The sequence below is a fragment of the Rhinoraja longicauda genome, chromosome 2, assembly GCF_053455715.1.
Source record: "Rhinoraja longicauda isolate Sanriku21f chromosome 2, sRhiLon1.1, whole genome shotgun sequence".
Classification (NCBI taxonomy): Eukaryota; Metazoa; Chordata; class Chondrichthyes; order Rajiformes; family Arhynchobatidae; genus Rhinoraja; species Rhinoraja longicauda.
The window spans coordinates 80,173,315-80,196,394 of NC_135954.1; the positions used below are offsets into that span (position 1 = coordinate 80,173,315).

Consider the following 23,080-nt stretch of genomic DNA (forward strand, 5'->3'; position numbering starts at 1 on the left):
AAACAAGGGAATCTACCCGCCCTTAGGAAATCTGGAAATAATGTTTGTTGGTCGCTCTATTCCAAAGCCCAAGGTGAGAATCCCACAGGTGTCTCCAGCACCAGGGGACCATTCCTGGCAGGCAGACTTGCAGAACCGGGTAAACTCCAAAATGAAACATTTGCTGTTTGCTGGAAGAGCAAGCTGAAGGAACCGAGTCGCGTTGAGAGCCCGTCTTATTCTTTCTGCTCAATTTCTCTTATTTTAAAAGTAGCTATAACTTTAAAGGCTGATTCCGAGGCCTTTCGTGAGGAAACGATTCGATTCCTTCGCCGCAAATAAGTTCGCGGTCAGGAAAATCACCGCGACAATACTGCGGCAAAACACAAATGTTTCCCATTCAACTTCCAACGTCGCGAATAAAACCCTCCGTCAAAGGCTGGCTAAAGAAAATGTTAGCATCTGCACTACGGACCTTACTGCTGGTGACTAAAAAGGGACCGACTGTTGAAAGTTAAAGCATCGTTCGGTCTGATTAACATTACTACTTCGCGATTAAAACGAAAAGTGAAATGGAAGCATTCAAGAGGTCTGTTTGAGTAATTCAGCCAAGGGCATTGTGCAATTGTTGGGGTGGCTTGTGGCTGCTTTACATTCACTGAAATTATGAAAATAAGTTTATCCGGACGAGAGGATTAGTAGTGATGTGGGCATTATAAGAACTTTGCCGGCTCCCAACTTCGACCAGGCTGGAGTAAACGAAAAGCCACCGTTGCACCAAGCGACAAACAAATATACCTGCTGCAACCTGCGAGGAGATGACACGTGCGTGATGCCGATTTCATGGGAGATAATTGATTCTATCGGGATAATTATCATCGAACACTGCCTCAATTATTATTCCGTCCCACTTAACTTGAAACAGTTCACTTCAACTGTGAAATAAAGGCATTTACCTGGAGCTCCGCCGTCAACTTTTTTTTTCTCCCGCAGATGGTCTCCTGAGTTAAACTCCTGGCACCGACGTGACCGAAACACGGAGGGGATTTGTGCAGGGAACCGTGACCAAAACAAAACGCACCGGCGTTTCACAGCCCAAAAAAACTGGACCCGTCCGGATGGAGAATCTGTGGCGATTCAGCGAAGCAGTGCAAGCCATTCAGAATCTCTCACATCTTTGCAGAAAGAGAAAAGGGAACACCTTGATAGAGCGATATCAAACATCCCACATCTGGACAAACAACGCAAAGCCGAACCTCTTATTATAGATGCTATATGCTGGCGATGTTTTCAAATCGGATGTCATTCCGATTTTATAATTTCATTTTTGAAATATGTCTCCGATTCAGATACGTTAAACGTGCGCTTTGAGTAGTTGAGAGGATTCAGAAAATTATGGTCGCAGATTTCCCATCAGTGACATTTTCGCTTTCGTGAAGCAGATATATCGATGAGTGAGAATTTCGACGCACGTTTAAAACTTTAATCTACAACGACGAAGGCACCTGATAAAAGGATTACGATTCCAAAGTGAAGTTAAATTATTTCACCAGAATTTTCCTGTTCGGTTGGGGACATAAATATTGTTTTCATTTTTTAATTCAATCTACCTGTTGCACTCTTCTTTTGTGATTCTTACCAGTTAGATTTTATTGCAATGATTTCAATGCATCGGTCGCTAAGTTTTGTTTGAATAGTAACCTAGACAATAAACAATATTTATGTTTTTTGTCCGGAAATGTAGATCCCACGATATTTAGTAAGTATCGCGCTGAAATATCATTCTATTTTTTTCCAATTAAACTGAAAAATTGGGTAGAACCTCTTTGTCTTTTTCATTTGGACCAGATTTGAGGAACTCGCACAATTATTAGGATGAAGACTAGTTTCAACGAAAACAATGTGAACATTCAAAATTAATTTAAATAAATAATTAAACGGAAAAGTCTTCATTTAATAAAACAAATCCTAATGAAAGCCATCCAAATGACCAAATAAAATCAAGACTGAGCCGCCGCGCAAGGCAGGTTGGTTTGGACTGGGAAATCAGTTTCTGAAATGCACAATATAAAATTTGAAAATTTTATAGTTTCATGGGCCCGGTTTTTATGCTGTCTCCTGTTTCCTTAATGAGGGTTAATTGTAGCCCCCTCCCCTCCCCTCCCCTCCCCTGCCGTACACACCATTCACTCATTCATTGCCGCTCTACTCAAGCCTCTTGGTATAAAAGTTCCAGTCAGACTTAAAGCTCACGCTAGTTCTCGGGACCCTGATTGACAACCACAGGTTTGTCCCAACCCACTCCCGAGGGAGGCTCCGTTCCCCGAGGTACAAACGTTCTGGACATCTGACACCCCGGAGGTGCCAAGTATTTTTTTTTTTTTGAAAAAGCGCAGCTCGCCTCGTCTTCCACCTCGCCCGTTAACTGCAAGCGCGACAAGTTTTACATTCGCCGGCAGCAAATCAAAACACATCTCGCGCAATGCAAAAAAGAAGGTTCCCCTTAACTTTGAGAGAAGTTGTTTCTCTTTCTCTACGCCTGCGAATTTCCGGTCGTTAATTGCCATGATTTATAGGGCCGATTTTTTTTTTGGAGGTAGTTTCACATGTGGTTGGGACCTTGCCTAAGATCCAGCCCCCCTCTCACGTTACCAACTATTTATATATCTTCCACGATTTCCCCCTTAAACCAGCTCCTGGGACAACGTGCGATTGGCTTCACTTGTCATCTGAGATTCAGGGCTAGCTGGTGTGTGTGTGTGTGTGTGTGTGTTTTTACTCTGAGAGTCCCGGCTGTTAAGGAGCGATTGATCCAGATCGCTTTTAAAGACCTTTGCTTTTTTGGAAGCTGTTTACTTTGAAATCGAAGGTGCTTTGGATATAATTCCAGCCTTTTGGAATTTGAAACCCCGCTACCATGGATCATACAATATTCAGCTGCCTGCGCAGCTCGCATGCCCCAGCCCAGAGTCTACACCACTTCTCCCAGTCTCCACTAGCTCTGAACGGAAGATCAGACCATGTGGCTTTTCCAGACCTGTCTTCTTCTTGTATCATAGCTGGATTTCCTAATGAAGAAAACATGTTTACAGCTCAGCGTCATCATCATCACCTACATCATCATCACCGGGGTCACCAACAGCAGCAGCAACAACATCCAGCTGCCCAAACTACCTGGCACATCCCCCAGATCTCCTCGCCCCCTCCGCTCGCCAGGCACGTTCTCTGTGTCCAGCCCGAGTCGGGGCCCCCTGAACTCGGGTCCAATCCTTCAAACCTGGTGGACAGCAATCCGAACTTGACTTCCAACAATCCTAACGTGGCATCCTGTGTTCCTGGTGATTACGGGAGGCCGCCGGCCACTCCCGTCGAGTCGGAGAAAAGAAACCCCAAGAGGAAAAACGATGGCTCAGGTAAAGTGGAACAGCAACTCGGGGCAGGGGACAACCCAACAGGTTATTACATTCCTGCATATTGCAGCACCGCTATCTGCGGTCATACGGAGTTAAATCCACAGATTCAAAACGCACATTGGGTGTCGAAAGATATAAGAAAATAACTGCAGATACTGGTACAAATCGAAGGTATTCACAAAGTGCTGGAGTAACTCAGCAGGTCGGACAGCATCTCGGGAGAGAAGGAATGGTCTCTGAAGAAGGGTCTCGACCCGAAACGTCACCCATTCCTTCTCTCCCGAGATGCTGCCTGACCTGCTGAGTTACTCCAGCACTTTGTGAATAAATGCCTTGGGTGTCGAAAGTCAGTTTACCTTTTTTTGTTTGATGAGAGTGTGCAAATATTGATTCACCCGGTGGGTCTCACCAATTTATGACTCTTATCCAAAGCCCAAATGTGATAGTTTATTTTCTCGCAGGTTAGTCTTGGGCTAACGTGTAAAATGTGAGTTCTGCCAGATTGTCCGGTTGCAGAAGAGTTCTGTAACATTGCAGCAGAGATTTAATGCGGATTAACACAATTAGTCTGACAGACAAACACCGCGTTAAAGATTGCACTGACCTCAAATTACATGTACAGCGGCGTAAAGGCCGTTTTAGCGAGCGAGTTTGTTGTTATCTTAGGGACCGACCGAAACAAACTGCGAAGGGGGCGTTAAAAGTATTTAATCCGGCGTGTTATTTTACCGAATCAAGTGAAGTTACAATTCGCAATACTGTTATTTGTACCATCACATTCTGTGAATTTAAAACGGAACCGATTTGAATCTAATAAGATCTGCACGTTTGCCGAAACTCAGGCTTTGGTGTTTGTGATAGTTTTTATTTCAGCCAATTTTGCTTCCATCTAACGCAGTAAATACTGATTGGCAATGAATTTCAGGCGATTTTTTGGGGTCAATATTACGTGTAATTTCTTAACCTTCCCGCTATAATGTCATCCCTGGTTTTGTTTGATAATCTCCATGCAAGTGCAATTTTGTTTCCGGGTGTTATCGCGCGCCGTTCATCTAGGGTTCATCATCCTCAACAGTCCCAAGTGATGAGAACAATTGCAGTGAAGAAGTCTAATAGATAATAGTCACTAATATTTATCAGCAAGCAGGCCTCTTCGTGCGAACTCCAATCAAGCATTAAATAACAGAACCGAGGGACTGTTGCGTGAGTGGACTTTTGTACACAGAAGGACGTATTTTACTGCTAGCAAATAAATTAAAATAAAACAAAACTTTTTTTAGTTTCCAGTGGAACGGATTACCCTATTTTATGTATAAGAAAATAACTGCAGATGCTGGTACAAATCGATTTATTCACAAAATGCTGGAGTAACTCAGCAGGTCAGGCAGCATCTCTATTTTATGTAGCCTTTTTTATGCACCCTATTTTATGTAGCCTTTACTGGAAAATAAACTTTTTAAAAACGCATTTTTAGAGTTAAATGAAAAGTGTTAGGTAAAAAGAGACTGGGCATGCGAAGAGCAACGTTTCCTCTTCAGGGTTATGCCAAAATTGACTGAGATTTATTTAGTAACAATAAATCTATCGTCCGTTAATGGGCTGCATTTCCTCTGATTCACACAATCATCACCAAACCTTACAGAAATAGAGCATAGGCAGGAAATATAAAAGTCCTTTCCAGTTTCACTACAAAAACTGAACGTTTAAGTTGTAAAGGAACAGACACCATAGAGTGTTTTTACACCTGCCGTCGGCTCCATTTCGCCTCTCGGATTATTTGTATTCTTTTCGGGATGTCAACAAAGATGCGTGTTTTCAATGATATACACAGAGAACTCTTAACTTAGAAGCCGCATTAGGTTTAGTAATTGCTACATTCTCTTGGAGATAGTTTTCCCGGAGTCAGCTCGATACTTAACAGACTGAGAAGATGTGAATGATTTGCGAAATTCCGAAGGCTAACTTAATGTCGTGCAAGTCATTAAATGCAAAAGGCAAATCATTTAAGAAAATCATGTTCAAGTTGCATTTGCAAATTCGCCATCGAAATTATTTCACATACTATTTTCTATCAATATAAAACACGTAATATTGAATGTAACAAACGTTCATTTTCTATTAAAATATCTATATCCCTTTTAGCCAGAACCTTTTATCTCCATGAACTTTGGAAAATATGATTCCGTGTTTTTTTCCTTATTGTCCAGAGAGATTTAGAAAGCATTGAATGAATTTAGTTAGGATCGCGGTCTGCATAGACGAGGTGGGCCGAAGGGGTTCATTTCTATGTTATATCTTTCTTTGATTCTACCATTCTAAATAATTGGTCATGTGAATAAAACATGATTGAAATCTGGACGCTTTAGTTCATTTTGAAAATTTATTACATAGAAATGCATGCTTCGAAAAAGTAACATGATATTTTCGACGAATATAATGTAAAATTAATGTTACTAATACTGTTATAAACATATATTAAATTTGCATTTGAACATTATCAGTACCTTATAGATTATTTCACATAATCAGTTGATCTGATGAATTGAATAATGAATATTTATTTTCATATTGTTAGAAAGGGAAGGTTTCAGCATCTACCACTGTGATTTTATATTTATATTTTATTGCGGCATTTGCCAAATGTGTGTCTTTTGCTTACCAAGTAAGAGTTACTTCTGCCATTGTAATTCTGATACATCACTTCCAACTCACACTGAATTTGCAGGTTCCTTAATCCAAGGGATTTGGTGAAACATGTATGTTGATTCCTAAAACATTCCTTCATTTATTTGTGGATGTGCCAACAGTTTTGAAGTAATAGTTCAAGTGAACTGAAATACATTTCTTCGTGTTGATTGACGTAGTTTTCTAATTTGCACTGCCAATGGCAATACATGCTCATATTATGTTTCTCACAGAAAAAGAACAACAATTAATGATACAGTCGCCATACATTATCATATCATCATCATATACATACAGCCGGAAACAGGCCTTTTCGGCCCTCTAAGTCCGTGCCGCCCAGTGATCCCCGTACATTAACACTATCTTACACCCACTAGGGACAATTTTTTTTTTTTTACATTTACCCAGCCAATTAACCTACATACTTTTATCCATTTTTATCTCTGAAATACTGACATATATTACAGTTTCAAGTGTGAAGGAGACCATTTATTGGTACATGAAACTAGAGTCACATCTGCCGTTTAAAGTGGATGTTAAAAGTGAATAATCTTATTTTGAACAAGATTGGGGTAGTTCTTCATGGTGTCTGGGACACTGTTTATCCCTCAATCAATATCGCCAAAAAAGTAATTGCCAGGACTTAATCATATTTCCGTGTAAGTGACTTTTCCATGCAGATATCGGCATTTGTACTACCCACAATACAACCATGAACATAAAGCAACACCACGCCATTATCTGTAACATTGATGAGGATTCTTTAATGTGATAAAGAGAAAGGTCCTTTTAAAAATAGCTGTTCTTTTGTTGCTGAAGTGATTATCAGGAATTTAAATTGTTTTGGTGTGATCCAACTTGCAGAGACACAAGAAGGCAATTACAAGGGAGAGGTGAACAGTAAACCAAGGAAGGAAAGAACAGCCTTCACCAAAGAACAGATTAGGGAATTGGAAGCAGAGTTTGCTCATCACAATTATCTGACCAGACTGCGAAGATATGAGATAGCAGTAAATCTGGATCTCACCGAGAGACAGGTAAGAAACCTCTTAATTGCAATCTTTTCCAGGAATTTAACCGGGACAGATTCATACATATTTGTTCTGAATTCCTGCACAGAATGACAAAGATAAATGACTGATAGATGTAACAGTCAATTAACCCTGACTGAAGTTATATGACCCGAGTTTAATAATGTCGCATAAATGTCAACCTGGGTTTCACGTATACCGACTCGTCTATCTTAACCTATCATATTGCATTGAAATCAAACAAGGCAAGTCAGCTCTTGACTGACGTGCACCAAGTGAATTCAGGCCTACAGTTGGTAAAATGAGTCACATTTGGTAGAATTATGGTGATTTTTTCTGAGTAAATGTTTTTCTTAAATTTTGCTCTTATTTTTGCCACTAATCAATCCCCCTTCATCATCTCCATTCGTTACCCCATTATTCGATTCTCGTTATCTTTTAGTGGTACAAAACTTCATGTGTTCTATTACTTTCAGTTCTTATTTTAGTGTATAAGAAGGAACTGCAGATGCTGGTTTAAACCGAAGATAGACACAAAATGCTGGTCTAACTCAGCAGGACATGCAGCATCTCTGGAGAGAAGGAATGGGTGACGTTTCGGGTCGAGATCCTACTTCAGTCTGAAGAAGGGTCTCGACTTGAAACGTCACCCATTCCTTCTCTCCAGAGATGCTGCCTGTCCCACTGAGTTACTCCAGCATTTTGTGTCTATCTTATTTCAATGTAGCTCTGTTAGTAAACAGCATTAAATACAATTATCAGGTCAGGATATGCCAGAAAAGGGATTCGTGAAATCTAAAGGAATATTATCTCTGTGTGAAGTTACCGGCCAAGTTTTTCCCCCCACTATACATGCCTACAATGGGAGTTTATAATTTGAGCTGGCATAATGTAATTCTTGTCAGAAAAAAAACCCGCTGTGCTACTAAACACAATGCACATATGATTTTTGTTTTTTATTTTTTCCTTCACCAAAAGAGTAATTTATTTAAAAATAAATCAAGCTAAGCATTTATACAAATATTGTACCTTGACCTGAAATAAAGAAAAAACCCAGCTTTGATGAGATTTTTCTTGGATTTATAACGCAGGCCACTTCACTTGAGATCATGTACATCCATGAGATTATTCGCATTGATACAAAGCTGTGCTAATGGTTGAACTCATGTCAAAATTAACAAGAGATTTATAATATATATACCAGACTGAGTTGAATGGAGCAATTTGTAACCTTACACAAGACTCTGAGCAGGAGGTCAACATTATTTGCTATGAAATTTGATCTCCGAAATTAACACTCCACTATTTATACGAGTAATTTCCTTGATTGTGTTGTAAAGTAGTAATGATTGTGGTGCATGTTTGCATAGAGTGTAAAAATAAACTACTGGTAAGCAATAAACATTGAATAAAGTAAAAGGAAATAATTCACATTTTAATATAGTGTACCTTCAAATACTTAAATTTATTTGTTAGCAAATAAAGAAGTGAATATAGAATTTATGATTCATTAAAAAACAATCCTTATTAGTTGCAAGTCCTCAAGCTATATATAAACTAAGCAATATTATCCTTTGAAATATCCTTTTAAAATACAATGTGTCATTCCCTGCTCTTAAATCAAGCTTACACGCTTTTGGCTAACTTACTGTTATAAAGGAGAGTGAGGCAAGAAATCATTCTAGTATCAGAGCTCAAAATTGTGTAACTCTTTGGCTACAAGGTACAGGAAAGTATTGTGTATTCAAATTGCTATTTAGCTCTTCACTTAGGCAAAGGAACATATTGGGGTTTAAAACATTGAACAGGATATACCGCAGTGATGGCTAACATAAAAAAAAGAATGTAACATTAGTTTTATTATAGCTTTTAAAAATAAAGTTTGAAGGAAATTCAGAAGACTCAGAGTGTGTACCACCTGTGTAAACATACAGTATCACCTCAGTTCTCATCAAACACTTAAAATAAACTTGCTTTGTTTAAATGAACTAAAATTAATAGGAATTTATCAGTTCTGTTGAGAGATTATGAACCTGAAACGTTAATCCTTTTTCACTGTCCACATTTGCTGACTCACCCATTGAATATTTCCCGCATTCTCTTTCATTTACAAAGTAATGAGCTAATTTAGTCAAAATATTCATATCAACTTTCATGACTGTAAATCAAAGATTTAAATCTACTAAACATATTAATGTTTAAAAAAATCTGATAGTTCTGTTTATCAAGGATTAAATGCATGTATTAAAACTATAAAAATGGCACAGTACAAATAAATATATTTCAAAAAGTCTCACAATTTATTTAATATAACACATAACACAATATTGCCTATTTAATATTTTGTTCTTTTAAATTAGAATAATTACATTTGAATAATTTCAAAAGGATTACATTTTCATTGAATAATGTAAATAAAAAACGGCTTCATACATGTACCTTGAGATCAATTGTTTTACGTGCAAAGTCCCAAAAAAGCACCTGATACATGTTATGATTTAGTTCCTTGCAATCTTAAATAACAGCATTTTTTTGTAAAATAAGTTTTAAGTACCAACTTCAACCAACATCTTAAATGAATCCCTGAAACATTTATATTGTGTTTCGTGAAATAGTAATGGAATCCACTCAGCATTATTTGCAACAGAGACGTTCTTCAAAATGATGTAAACCTTCTTTTGCACCAAACTAGCTTTTAAAAATTATGTTTACCTATTTTATTCTACAGAATTGTAAAAAACGCAGCTTTTAAAAAAGCATTATTTTTATAACTTTACACAAAAGAAAAATAAAGTAGCGGTGGTAATGTAACTCTATATGGTCTTTGCCATGTTTCAGATGAGGGTAATTTAAATGCTGCTTTTAGCCTCAAAAATAAAATAAATCTTCATGTTATTTAGCCAACTCAGTCGTGAAAATTAAAAACTCTGAGAAATGTGAGTAGCTTGTTGGCTGCCACATTAAATTCGCAATTCACTTTTTATGTTGCCGTCCACTCACAATTTTTTCTTAAATAGTTCCAACAAATACATAGAGAGATATCATATTTTCTGAATATTTGCTGGGAAAGGGTGGTTATAGCATTTATTGGCTAATTGAAGCAGGCCTTCATAACTCACTCACTCGCCTCTCTTAGAATTGGGCTTACGAACATGTAATAATTTCATCGTCCACCCTGTAATGCAGTTTGATCCCTTGGATGTACATTGAATCCAGTTGCAGTTAGTTAGGTACATTCATTCATATTTTGTTAACTTTTTTCCTGCATATATCGTCAAGATAGAAGCAAAATAACTGAAGAACAGCTTTGGGATTAATCCCCTATTTACCTGAAAAGTTCTGATAACATTAACTTCCTTCCGTACAAGTCAGGAGGCTAAAACTTTCAGTGGCAATGCCATCTGGAATTGTCACTTATTGTGTATGTGTTCAGTGTATTTCAAGCTTTCTGCAAAGCTTGCAGTATTTTAACTAGTAAAAAACGTTTAACTAGTAACAAAACGTTTGTTAAAACAATGTCCCACCACAATCTGTGATTTCAGTTTGCACAGTTTCAAACTCTGAATAATAACAAAAATAATATGCAAAATGTTTGGTGTTTTATTGAAATTGTTAGGCTTTTTAAATTAAAGCTTGTCATTTTAGTCACATTGTCATTTATATACCAAAATTATAGATTCACGTTTTTTAAAATATTGGGGCAATAAAAAATAAATACATCTGTGTCTGTGTTGAAATCTGGAATGAGAAATGATAAGGATTGTGATTTTTCAGTTTCACTAATATTTTAGTTGAGGCCTAATTTCATTCCTTATTTTTATGCTTTATCATTATTAATAGTAAATTATATTCTAAAAAAAACTAATTACAGCAGCTGATTACCCTAAATAAATTTAATCCCAGTTTTTATTTTCTTCACATTCCTGTCAACTCCCCCCAGATTATACCACATTTAGAGAGTAGAAGGAATTTACAATGACCTCAGTCTGAAGAAGGATCCAGACCCAAAATATTGCCCATAATCCACAGATGCTGTCTGACCCACTGAGTTCCTCCAACACTTTGCTTTTTGCTCACGATACCAGCATCAAACCAGCATCAAACGCTACACACTCATAGAGAGAATGGGCAAACTCTACATAAACAAAATTGGAAGTCAGGATCAAACCCAGTTCACTGCAGCTCTGCTAGTTGTACCATTGTGCATCTATAAGCTTCGAGTGTGCATAACGTGCTGAGAGAGCACAGCAATATGTTTTATAATCAAAATATTGAATATTTGTTGAACATCAAACAAGGAAATAGACACAAAACGCTGGAGTAACTCAGCAGGACAGGCAGCATCTCTGGAGAGAAGGAATTGGTGACGTTTCGAGTCGAGATCCTTCTTCCGACTGATCATCAGTCTCGACTCGGTCTCATCCCAAAACGTCACCCATTCCTTTTCTCCAGATATGTGTCTGTCCTGCCGAGTTACTCCAGCATTTTGTGTCTATCTTCGATTTAAACCTGCATCTGCAGTTCCTTCCTACACAAGGAAATGAAGACTATTATTATAAGGAACTTTAGTTTAGTTTAGAGATACAATGTGGAAACAGGCCCTTCTGCCCTCCGGGTCCGCACCGACCCAACACACCATCATTAACCTACACACACTAGGGACAATTTACATTTTTACCAAGTCAATTAACCTACAAACCGGTACGTCTTTGGAGTGTGGGAGGAAACCGATGACCTCAGAGAAAACCCACGCAAGTCACGGGGAGACAAGCACCTGTAGTCAGGATCGAACCCGGGTCTCTGGCACAGTAAATAGCCCCACCACAATGCCACCGACCTTAATATCTGAATAATTTGATGATTTTCTGAAAAAGAACAGAAATCGATTTGTTCTTGTCCTTAGTAACTTTGTTTGATATTAGTACGTTCAATTTGATTTTGAAATAAACATTTTCAATAAATAGTCTCAATTCTACACGAATGTTCTGATTGATGTTATAAGTGAGTGCAATTCCACTGTGTGCAAAACATGAAATCCTGAGGGATTTTGTCAGAGTGGATTTCGACAGAACATTGTGAATAAACTCAATGACCAAATTAAGAGGGATATTTTGAAAATCAGCATCCCAAAAAGGATTTTGAAAGTAGGGTCTGTGTTGCAAGGGAGGGAATCAATTGGGGGAGCTGTCTAATTCTTCAGTACCAGATGATAAAATAACATGCACCTCTGCCTTCATATCTTTGTTATTATTTTGTGTCAATGAAGAAGTCATGTACCATTTACCTTGGAATTGATTTATTTGGAACTGAGCAAGCAATCAATAGATTTAAAAGAAAATTCAAATATCAAAGGCTTTGTGACAAGCCCTAGTAAAATGTTAGAAAATTCAAAACATTTGGATAATTACTGAAAAATAAATCTTTCTGCTACATAAATGTAAGTTTAATATTTTCCACGGCTTCTTTACGTTGGAACCTTTAGATGAATCACCTAAGCCCTTGGCTGACTATTTCTTGTCCAATTGTAATTATTTTGTGCTTATTATTGGATAGTATATATCGAGAAATTCCTAATACTCACTTCCAAATCCTTATCCATCATATTTAGTGAGACTTTCACGTTGATTAAATGATTTTACATTCTTTAATTGACATTGATGTTTTTGAAGTTCATTAAAATTAGCCATATGACTCCACCTCATTTACAATCAGAAGGGGGGGGGGGGGGAGGTCAGGGAGACTATTAAACAGAACCTTTTAAATTAAAATAGTTATTTAAATCAAATGTGTATGTTTGTGAAAATTACCATTTCAAAGGTTCTTCATTGCATGGGATTCTCATTTTGCTCAGTAAACTAGAACAAGGGCGGCATAGCGGTAGAGCTGCTGCTTACAATGCCAGAGACCCAGGCTCGATCCTGACTCTGGGTACTGTCTGCACAGAGTTTGTATGTTCTCCCTGTGACTGCATCGGATTTCTCTGGGTGCTCTGGTTTCCTCTGACACTCTAAAGACGTACAGGTTTGTAGGTTAATTGGCTGCAGTAAAATTGTAGACTGCCCCTCGTGTGTAGGATAGTATTAGTGCATGGGGTTATCGCTGGTCGGCATGGATTCGGTGGGCAAAAGGACCTTTTCTATGCTGTATTTCTAAAGTAAAGTCTAAAGCAAACAGATATTATGTGGTGATGCCAGCCTTGGAAATCGGTCTGCTAAAGATGCTTTTCTTTTTGTGTTGATTCTCCTCTGTGTCTTCATTTGTCAGTTTCTAATATTTTTCTTTAATGCACTGACAATCAATAGTAAATAAGATGAATAATCTCCAGCAGTTCAAGTTCAATTGCAAGCGTCAATCACAAACATGGAAAGTTAAAGCATACATATTGCTGGCAGAATATATTTTGAGAGGACATTGCAGTTTAGGGCATTTATGTCATGAAACAAAACGTTGTGAAAAATAAATTTGCTGGGAGGTCATTAAGATTTATATCACCAAACTCATCAATATCATCAAACTCATTTATTTCAAAATGTGCAGAAATATTTAAATATTATGCATTGGCTTAACGCATACAATTATAAACTTGTATTTAGGCAAAGTCATTTTGGAAAAAATCATGTAAAAGTTTAAATGTGCTACTGCTGCATATTTGTGATCATTGAGAAGTTTTTTAGAATTATTTACCAGTTTTGGATAGATGTTATTTGTATTACTCTTCCATAATCCCTTTGCCTGTGAATCGAACCACCTGCAAGGCCAAATTAGGTTCCCACTGCTTCATAAACTGTCCTGCAAACATTTTAAAATACTTTGCATTTCAAATCACAGCTGAATTATATTTTGATAATAAACAACATAATGATGTCAATAATGTAGAATATTGCAAAAACACATAAAAATGAAATTGAGACACAAATAAAACCATAAAGTGGCAATTTATGCAAACAAATAGGAAAGACCCTGAGGTAATTGATTTATTTATAAGTTTGTTTGAATCAAATTAACAGACCCTAATTGAGTAAAGTTTACATAATGTTAAAAAAAGCATATTACTTCTCGTATACAATTTAACTAATTTACTTCACTTTTTCTTTACTTCACTTCAAATTCTGGCCATAATAAAAAAAATGTAAAAGTAATAACTCAGCAACTAAGGCCAGTCCCAAGTCACTTCGGAGGTCTTTCTGCATTCCATGTTTGAAATGAGCTTTAAAGTAAAATATTTGCTTACAAGCAAAATAAATAACTTAATTGCCATTCACACCATGAAAATATCTCACCAGGAAATCACACTGTGAATGGATGTGTTTTTTGAATCCAGTAACTCCTGTTGTTTGGTAAACACTGCAGCTAGCCTCACCAGGAGTAATGACTGTATAGGCCAGCAAGCCCATTTTATTTGGCATCACCGATGAAGAGAAGAATGTTGATACAACATTTGGAAAAAAAACCCTGGTACTTCCTCAGATTGTACTTTCAGGTGTTTCGCATCCATTTAATGTGGATTAAATGGCTGCTATGGTTATGGTTTAGCAGCCATATTTAAAGAATAGAGCAGTTCTTCAGTACTGTAATTTGTGTGTTTGCATATGGTTGCATAGCCAAGATAACTTTAGAAACAATTAAAAAACACTTAATTAAAGATTAAAATTACAATTTCCCCATTTAAACTAAAACGTTACTGAAATAAAAGCATGATGCTTGGGTTTGTTCTTTCTAGTTTCTTTTCAGTATTTCCATCTTAGTTTAGAGGCAAGAATTTTTCCTGAGTCTCTGGCCACGAACAGTGGATATCAGAAGCCATAGCAGGTGAAAACAGATGCCTGTAAAGGAATCACCCAGATTTTATTTCACTTAATTTAAGCGGAAGGGAAAGGATTACAAGCATGCTGTTGACCTGCCCCAGTACTTTTGATGATTATAGACCTAATTTCAACTTGTACTGCTCAGTGCAGACCCAGGAAATCCTCCCCTTATCCTGTCACACTTGTCCTTTCAAAGAGTGCACTCTCTCGAATGTCTTGGATTAGGTTATAAATTTGTAAATGAGAAGAGCAGAATTGGGCCATTTGACCCATCAAGTCTACTCCACCATTCAATCATGGCTGCTCTATCTTTCCCTCTCCACCCCATTATCCTGCCTTCTCTCCATAAACCCTGGCACCCATACTAATCAATACACTTATACACATGTTTGTTATGGAAATAGATTTGTTTTTTCCCACTGTTGTTCAATGGCATAATTTACCCAAATGGCAAGAAAATTAGTGGCAATCTGGGAGATAGCAATGAAAATATTGAACATAATATTAATAGAGCTCATTTCTGCTAATAATTGAAAATGTTAGCTTTTAATGCCAATGCATACTTATTAATTTGTCGAAGTCAAAGCCTTAAAGAAAGCTTGACTCTTAAATAATTTTGACAATTGAGGTCATTAATGAAATTCAATACAACGTTCCATTCCACCATCACCTTCATTCACATGGTTGAACTCATTCTTATGAAGTACAACTTGTGCTTTGCTTCCACTCACTTTCAACAAACCAAAGGTTTAGCCAGAGGAACGTACATCTACGTCTTACTTCTACATGCCTCTTTAAGGAAGACTTGGAATAGTCCATGTTTCAGTCCTACTCAGACGTACCCACACAGGAAACTGGAGCACTTTTATAAAAACACATGGTATTGGAGATAACATGCAAACTCGGCACAGTCAACAACTGGAGTTAGGATTGAACCCTGACACTGAAGCTGTGGAGCAGCAGTTCTAACTGCTGTTTCACTGAGTATTTCCAACATTCACTTTCATTTTGGATTTCCAACAACTGTAGCGTTTTGCACCTCACAGAACCAACATTGTGTGTTGCTTTTTTCCCCCTCTCATCTCCTTCCACTTACACCTTTTCTGGAAAGATCAGCTGATTAAGAAGCATTCACAACACTCTCTTGAACTGCACCAACTGCATCTGTGTCATTTCGATCCCTCTAGTCTCCATCCTAATACAAATATTCCATTTGCATCCAGTGTGTCCTGATGTTTGGTAAACACAACAGCTAACCCCATCAGGAGTAATGGCTGTTCTACCTGTTTCCCTTCCCTGCAACTTAAACACACTTATTTTTTTCCCTTTACCACTTTTGATGAAACATCAGTATCAACTGTTAAAACGATCAATTGGAAACTGCCTAATGTAACAATGTGTTCATCCTGGATGTTAAACAGCTAGAGGAGGGGGCGGCACAACGGAACAGCTTGTAGTAAAGCTATCGCACAGCTCCAGTGGTCCACGATATAGTCTGATCTCCAGTCATATCTGTGCAAAGTTTACATTTCCCCATGTGATTATGTGGGTTATCCCCAGGTGTTCTGGTTTTCTCCTACATACCAAAGATGTGTGGGCTGTTTGATTAATTTGCAACCGTATTGGCTCTGGTGTGTAGATGAGTGGTAGGATCTGGGAGGATTTGATGGAACTGAAGTGGGAATAGTTAGTGTGGGATGAGTGTATGACTGCAGAAGAGATGTATGCTTTATGGTCAGTGCAGTCACTGTTGGCCAAAGGGTCTGACTCCATACTGTATGACTCAATGATTCTGGCGGAGACCAGGAAGCTTGTAAGTTTGATCATTGGATGCGCGCTCCATTGACAAATCTCTGCTGGGACACCAGGAGGGTCACTCTGGTACTTCAAGTATTGTGCTTTTAAGTTAGGGATTGGAACATTATTCAGAGCTCCCATTCCTGATTACCAGCCAGTAACTACAGCTGGAATTGCACATGTGGAAGCACCAGGGACATAGTGTTGAAGATTGATGGCCCTCACAGTTAACTGAGCCTCCATGTTAGGGAGATGGTGCAGGCCAATTGTTATATAAGGAAGTGTATTCCAACAAGCAATGAGCAGCTTCTGGAGAGAAACAAGAATAAATTTGGTGAGAAAAAAGAGAAATCTGGGAATTTCAAAACATACATGGTCAATTTATTTTAACTCTAACCAAATTAATATATCACTTTGGAACAAAGATTTTAACAGTGAAACACATGAGGGAACAGAAATAGAATTAACACCACAAGAATGTAAATCTCAGCCAAGCCAAAATGCAAATCTAAGCATTGATTTCCAGTGTGCCAAACCACTCCCTGTAAAATCCTTTTGATTAGAGCATTAAATCCAAGCAATGTCGTATCTGCAGGCTCCTGGTATCAATGCTTACTTTGAATAAAATAAAAACTGAGACAGAGCTATCAAAAGAATATCCTTTATAGAAAGCAGTTGCTTTTCTACTCATGTCAATATCTTATTCAACAATGGAAGAATTATACAGTGCATAAAGTTTGTTAAGCCACACGTACCTGCCATTGCTGTTCTACCGTCTTCCCTGCTAGGGCCTCCTTCCAGTCAATTTTGGCCAGCTCCTGCCTCATGTCTCTGTAATCCCCTTTGCTATACTGTAATACTGACACTTCCGATTTTCCCTTCTGCCTTTCCATTTGCAGAGTAAAACTTATCATGTTGTGATCACTGCCTCCTAATGGCTCTTTTATCTCTAGTCCCCTTATCAGATCAGGATCATTACACATTGGAGATCATTTTTCAATGTTCTATAGATTCAGGATCAGTTCCTGTGGATTGGAGGATAGCAAATGTTATCCCACTTTTTAAGAAAGGAGGGAGAGAGAAAACGGGTAATTATAGACCAGTTAGTCTGACATCAGTGGTGGGGAAGATGCTGGAGTCAATTATAAAAGACGAAATTGCTGAGCATTTGGATAGCAGTAACGGGATCGTTCCGAGTCAGCATGGATTTACGAAGGGGAAATCATGCTTGACAAATCTACTGGAATTTTTTGAGGATGTAACTAGGAAAATTGACAGGGGAGAGTCAGTGGATGTGGTGTACCTCGACTTTCAGAAAGCCTTCGACAAGGTCCCACATAGGAGATTAGTGGGCAAAATTAGGGCACATGGTATTGGGGGTAGGGTACTGACATGGATAGAAAATTGGTTGACAGACAGAAAGCAAAGAGTGGGGATAAATGGGGCCCTTTCGGAATGGCAGGCAGTGACCAGTGGGGTACCGCAAGGTTCGGTGCTGGGACCCCAGCTATTTACGATATACATTAATGACTTAGACGAAGGGATTAAAAGTACCATTAGCAAATTTGCAGATGATACTAAGCTGGGGGGTAGTGTGAATTGTGAGGAAGATGCAATAAGGCTGCAGGGTGACTTGGACAGGTTGTGTGAGTGGGCGGATACATGGCAGATGCAGTTTAATGTAGATAAGTGTGAGGTTATTCACTTTGGAAGTAAGGATAGAAAGGCAGATTATTATCTGAATGGTGTCAAGTTAGGAGGAGGGGGAGTTCAACGAGATCTGGGTGTCCTAGTGCATCAGTCAATGAAAGGAAGCATGCAGGTACAGCAGGCAGTGAAGAAAGCCAATGGAATGTTGGCCTTCATAACAAGAGGAGTTGAGTATAGGAGCAAAGAGGTCCTTCTACAGTTGTACCGGGCCCTGGTGAGACCGCACCTGGAGTACTGTGTGCAGTTTTGGTCTCCAAATTTGAGGAAGGATATTCTTGCTATGGAGGGCGTGCAGCGTAGGTTCACTAGGTTAATTCCCGGAATGGCGGGACTGTCGTATGTTGAAAGGCTGGAGCGATTGGGCTTGTATACACTGGAATTTAGAAGGATGAGGGGGGATCTTATTGAAACATATAAGATAATTAGGGGATTGGACACATTAGAGGCAGGAAACATGTTCCCAATGTTGGGGGAGTCCAGAACAAGGGGCCACAGTTTAAGAATAAGGGGTAGGCCATTTAGAACGGAGATGAGGAAGAACTTTTTCAGTCAGAGAGTGGTGAAGGTGTGGAATTCTCTGCCTCAGAAGGCAGTGGAGGCCAGTTCGTTGGATGCTTTCAAGAGAGAGCTGGATAGAGCTCTTATGGATAGCGGAGTGAGGGGGTATGGGGAGAAGGCAGGAACGGGGTACTGATTGAGAGTGATCAGCCATGATCGCATTGAATGGCGGTGCTGGCTCGAAGGGCTGAATGGCCTACTCCTGCACCTATTGTCTATTGCCTATTGTCTATTGTCTACACTTACAATCCCTATATTGCTCCTCTAAAGCATGACTAAACCCATACAGTTAAACCCCGAGCTGGTATTGGAGCATGACGATTCTGCATGCAGGTCCCAGAGGATCAAGTATTATCCAATACACTCTTTTAAACCTTTTTTGCAATTGCAAATCTATCAGTATTTCCAAGATGGCGCCCAACCCAGGCGACTATTTGTGTGGTAGCTGTAGAAGCAGATCTGCAAAAACATATTATAATCGCTCCACACTTTTAAATCTCTACTCCTATAGCAACATTTCTTACTTTAACCATGTGGACTTTACTGGTTTTACCTTACCCTTATCATGTATCTATACACTGTAAATGGCTCAATTGTAATCATGTATTGTCTTTCCACTGACTGGTTAGCAAGCAACAAAAGCTTTTCACCGTACCTCGGTACACGTGACAATAATCTAAACTGAACTGAACTGAACTATTTCTACAATGTTGAGAAACTCTGTTCTGTACTCCTTTTTTTTTCTCTTTGTACTTGTATTTGACTTGACTGCATTCATGTATAGTATTATGTATAGTATTATGTATAGTATTATCTGATTTGATAAGATAGCACACGAACAAAAGCAATCAACTGTTTTCCGGTACACATGATAATAATAAACCAATACCAACACAAGTACATGTTTAAATCATATATAAATAGATCAATATTGATACTAATATAAAGCTGTAAATTCAGTTGCTTGCTTGATTCCCTCATTCGCTGAACTCTTCATTCTGAGGTTCACTTACCATTTCTGCAACATTCATTCCAGGCACCAGTAGCTTAAAGAGAACATGTGTTCACAACTGGTTTTATATTCTGTTCTGTGTTTGTTGCTACAATACACTAATAATACATTTGCAGTCCTAATAACTGCAAATACAATGTGTTACATATTCACGGTCATCATCTACTTCATGACACCTATATACACGAAACTATTTACCTAAAGTTTTAGGCAGAGGCACATAACACTTATATCATCACTTCAGAGCAGCATGGTGGTTGAGTTAGTAGAGCCATTGTCAAACAGTACCTGCAACCTGGATTCAATTCTGATCTTGGGTGCTGTACGTGTAGAATAGTTTTCCCTTTGACTGCATGGGTTTCATCCAGGTGCTCCAGTTTCCTGCCACATCCTAAAGGCACATGGGTTGGTAAGATAATTGATCTTTATGAATTGCCTCTGGTGTGTAGATGAGTGGTAAGGTCTGGGAAATTTGAAGGGAATGCAGGGAAAATATAATGGGATCATTGTAAGATTAATGTGGATGGGTGCTTGATGGTTGGCCTGGACTCAGTAGGCATTAAAGAGCCTGCTTCTCTGTTTTATGATTCTATGACTCTTACTAGCTACTCCCGTCGTTACAACTATACATTTAATAGATTCTTGGCTACTGTGAACTCAGTCAACACAATTTGGCTACAGTAATTTGTTTGTTTCTTAAAGATCTCCATTTTTGTGTCTATGCTTTTGCAGCCTGACTCCTTCTGTGCTCCCCTTTCTTCTGTATGTTTTGAAGTCACTGTGCCAACCCCTCTGGTTCTCCTTTACGAGATTATCTTTACGCTTCCTAATTCAGTCCTGATTGTTTTCAGTGAGTCTTGCCCGTATCTGGCAACACCATATTGGGCTGGCAGTAGTAAATGCGCATCTTCTTTGACATCCCATGTAGGATCTGCAGAGCGTTTAACGTGTCTCTGCAGTGTCATGTAGTCCTGTCTCAAAGCATCCAACCTAGTCCGCTCTTCAATTATTTAGGGTGGTGCAGTGGCAGTGCCATTAGACCTGCTGCTTCACAGTGCCAGTAACCCGGGTTTGATCTTGACCTTGGGTGCTGTCTGTGTGGAATGTGACCACATGGGTTTCCTGTGGGAGCTCCGGTTTCCTCTGAAACCCAAAAGAAGTATGGGTTTGTGTAAATTAGCCCTTGTGTGTAGGGAATGAAAGACAAAGTGGAATAACAGAGAACCAGTGCGAATGAGTGATCGATAGTGTAAGAAAATAACTGCAGATGCTGGTACAAATCGAAGGTATTTATTCACAAAATGCTCGAGTAACTCAGCATTGTCTCGCTGGGCTTAAGGGCCTGTTTCCATGCTATATCTTGAAAACCAAACATAAACAAACCATTTAGGAATTCTGAAAACAAGTGGATGGCAAATATTGAGATTCGACCCAGAACTAGGACAGTCTCATCTTCTGCATTACTCTCCTTTATATCAGACACAACTGAAATTACATCACTGCAGCATCTCATGCCGACCTTTTTGCTTTTCACTTGTTTGTGGTCTCATGTTGTGACACAGATGCCATGAAACCTCTGTGAATTGTCTCTCTCATATGATTCAAATTGATCACAGACGGTATTGAACTGGTTGCCATCAAGGGTTGTGTGACGTCTCATTGTTCTGATATGACCAAGTCACTATCCAAACGACATCTTGGACTCCTCATGTTGGACTGCATTTACTGGCCCTAGATTGAACCAGCTCTCCCTCTGGGACACTCACTCTGGTTTCATTCCCTTGCTTCACAGATCTGTTTCTTGACCTCTTAATGACATCTGCACGCACGTGTATAATCAGAATCTTCTGCTCTAGTCTTCTGTTACCATCGTAAATCAATACATTTTTCACCTGTTGACCAACAGAGAAATAGACATTCACCCAGCTTTTATCAGGGGACATTTGAACAGTCAGCATTGCAAAACCATGAAACTCAAAGAAAGCCTGAAGTATTCTCTTTATGTATTTGAGGGGACAGTCTTTGTTAATATCACCTACTTCTAGAAAAGATCAATCATATTTTCACTCACAGTTCTGCTGCTTTGCTGCAGATTTCAATTCTATGCTGCATGATCTTGTCTCAATTTCCTCGGCAATGGCTGCTGGTTTGCATCATTTTAGGAATCATTTAAGTTGAAATGCTTTGCTCTCATATTCATCATCAAATAGGTAGCTGTCAAATCCTAGCTGCATTGCCATCACCTTAAAGGCCACATCTGCCAACATTGGGAGGGAAGCTTATATATCACTACATTTACACACATCACATTACTGGGAGCCATGGTGGCGCAGTGGTGGGGTTGCTGCCTTACAGCGTCAGAATCCCAGGTTCGATCCTGACTATGGGTGCTGTCAGTATGGAGTTTGTATGTTCTCCCAGTGATCTGCATGAGTTTACTCCGGGTGTTCTGGTTTTCTTCCACAGTCCAAAGACATACAGGTTTGTAGGCTACTAGGCTCGGTAAAATTGTAAATTGCCCCGAGTGGATGTAGGATAGTGCTAGTGTGCGGGGATCGCTGGTAGGCGAGGACTCGGTGGGCCGAAGGGCCAGTTTTTGCGCTGTATTTCTAAAGTAAACATAAATTTCTGGAGAATCTCAGCAGGTTGAGCAGCATCTGAGGGGGGAAGGAATTGTCGATGCTTCAGACTGAAGCCCTGCGCCTGGAACATTTAGCACTCTTTAATTTATAGACTTGGTTTAATGATGCTTCTATAATAATCTGGAGATAAATTTATTTCATCTTCAGCTGGCAATGATTACCAGCCAAAACATCCTTGTCATTGTTTACAAGGGTTGTACCTAGTGTGATCCCTTTGATAATGCTCAAGTAATGTACCATTCATAGTCGTACAGCACGAGAACAGCCCACCTGATCCATGCTGATCAAGATGCCCCATCTAAGCTAGTCCCATTTGGCCCATATGCCACTAACACTTTCTATCCATGTACTGTACCTGTCCAAATGTCTCTGAAATGCTGTTATCCTACCTGCTACAATTACTTCCTCTGGCAGCTTGTTCCATACACCTGCCACCCTTCGAGTGAAA

General features: G+C 38.9%; 1 protein-coding gene across 1 annotated transcript in view; it reads left to right on the plus strand.

Annotated features, from left to right (window-relative positions):
- The first annotated feature begins 2,896 nt into the window (after positions 1 to 2,896).
- meox2a (mesenchyme homeobox 2a) overlaps positions 2,897 to 23,080 on the plus strand; it is a 43,875-nt gene continuing 23,691 nt past the window's right edge. Inside the window, exons 1-2 of the mRNA XM_078428915.1 lie at positions 2,897 to 3,392; positions 6,942 to 7,114. Coding sequence (XP_078285041.1) covers positions 2,897 to 3,392; positions 6,942 to 7,114 — 669 coding nt within the window. The remainder of the gene's footprint in view (positions 3,393 to 6,941; positions 7,115 to 23,080) is intronic.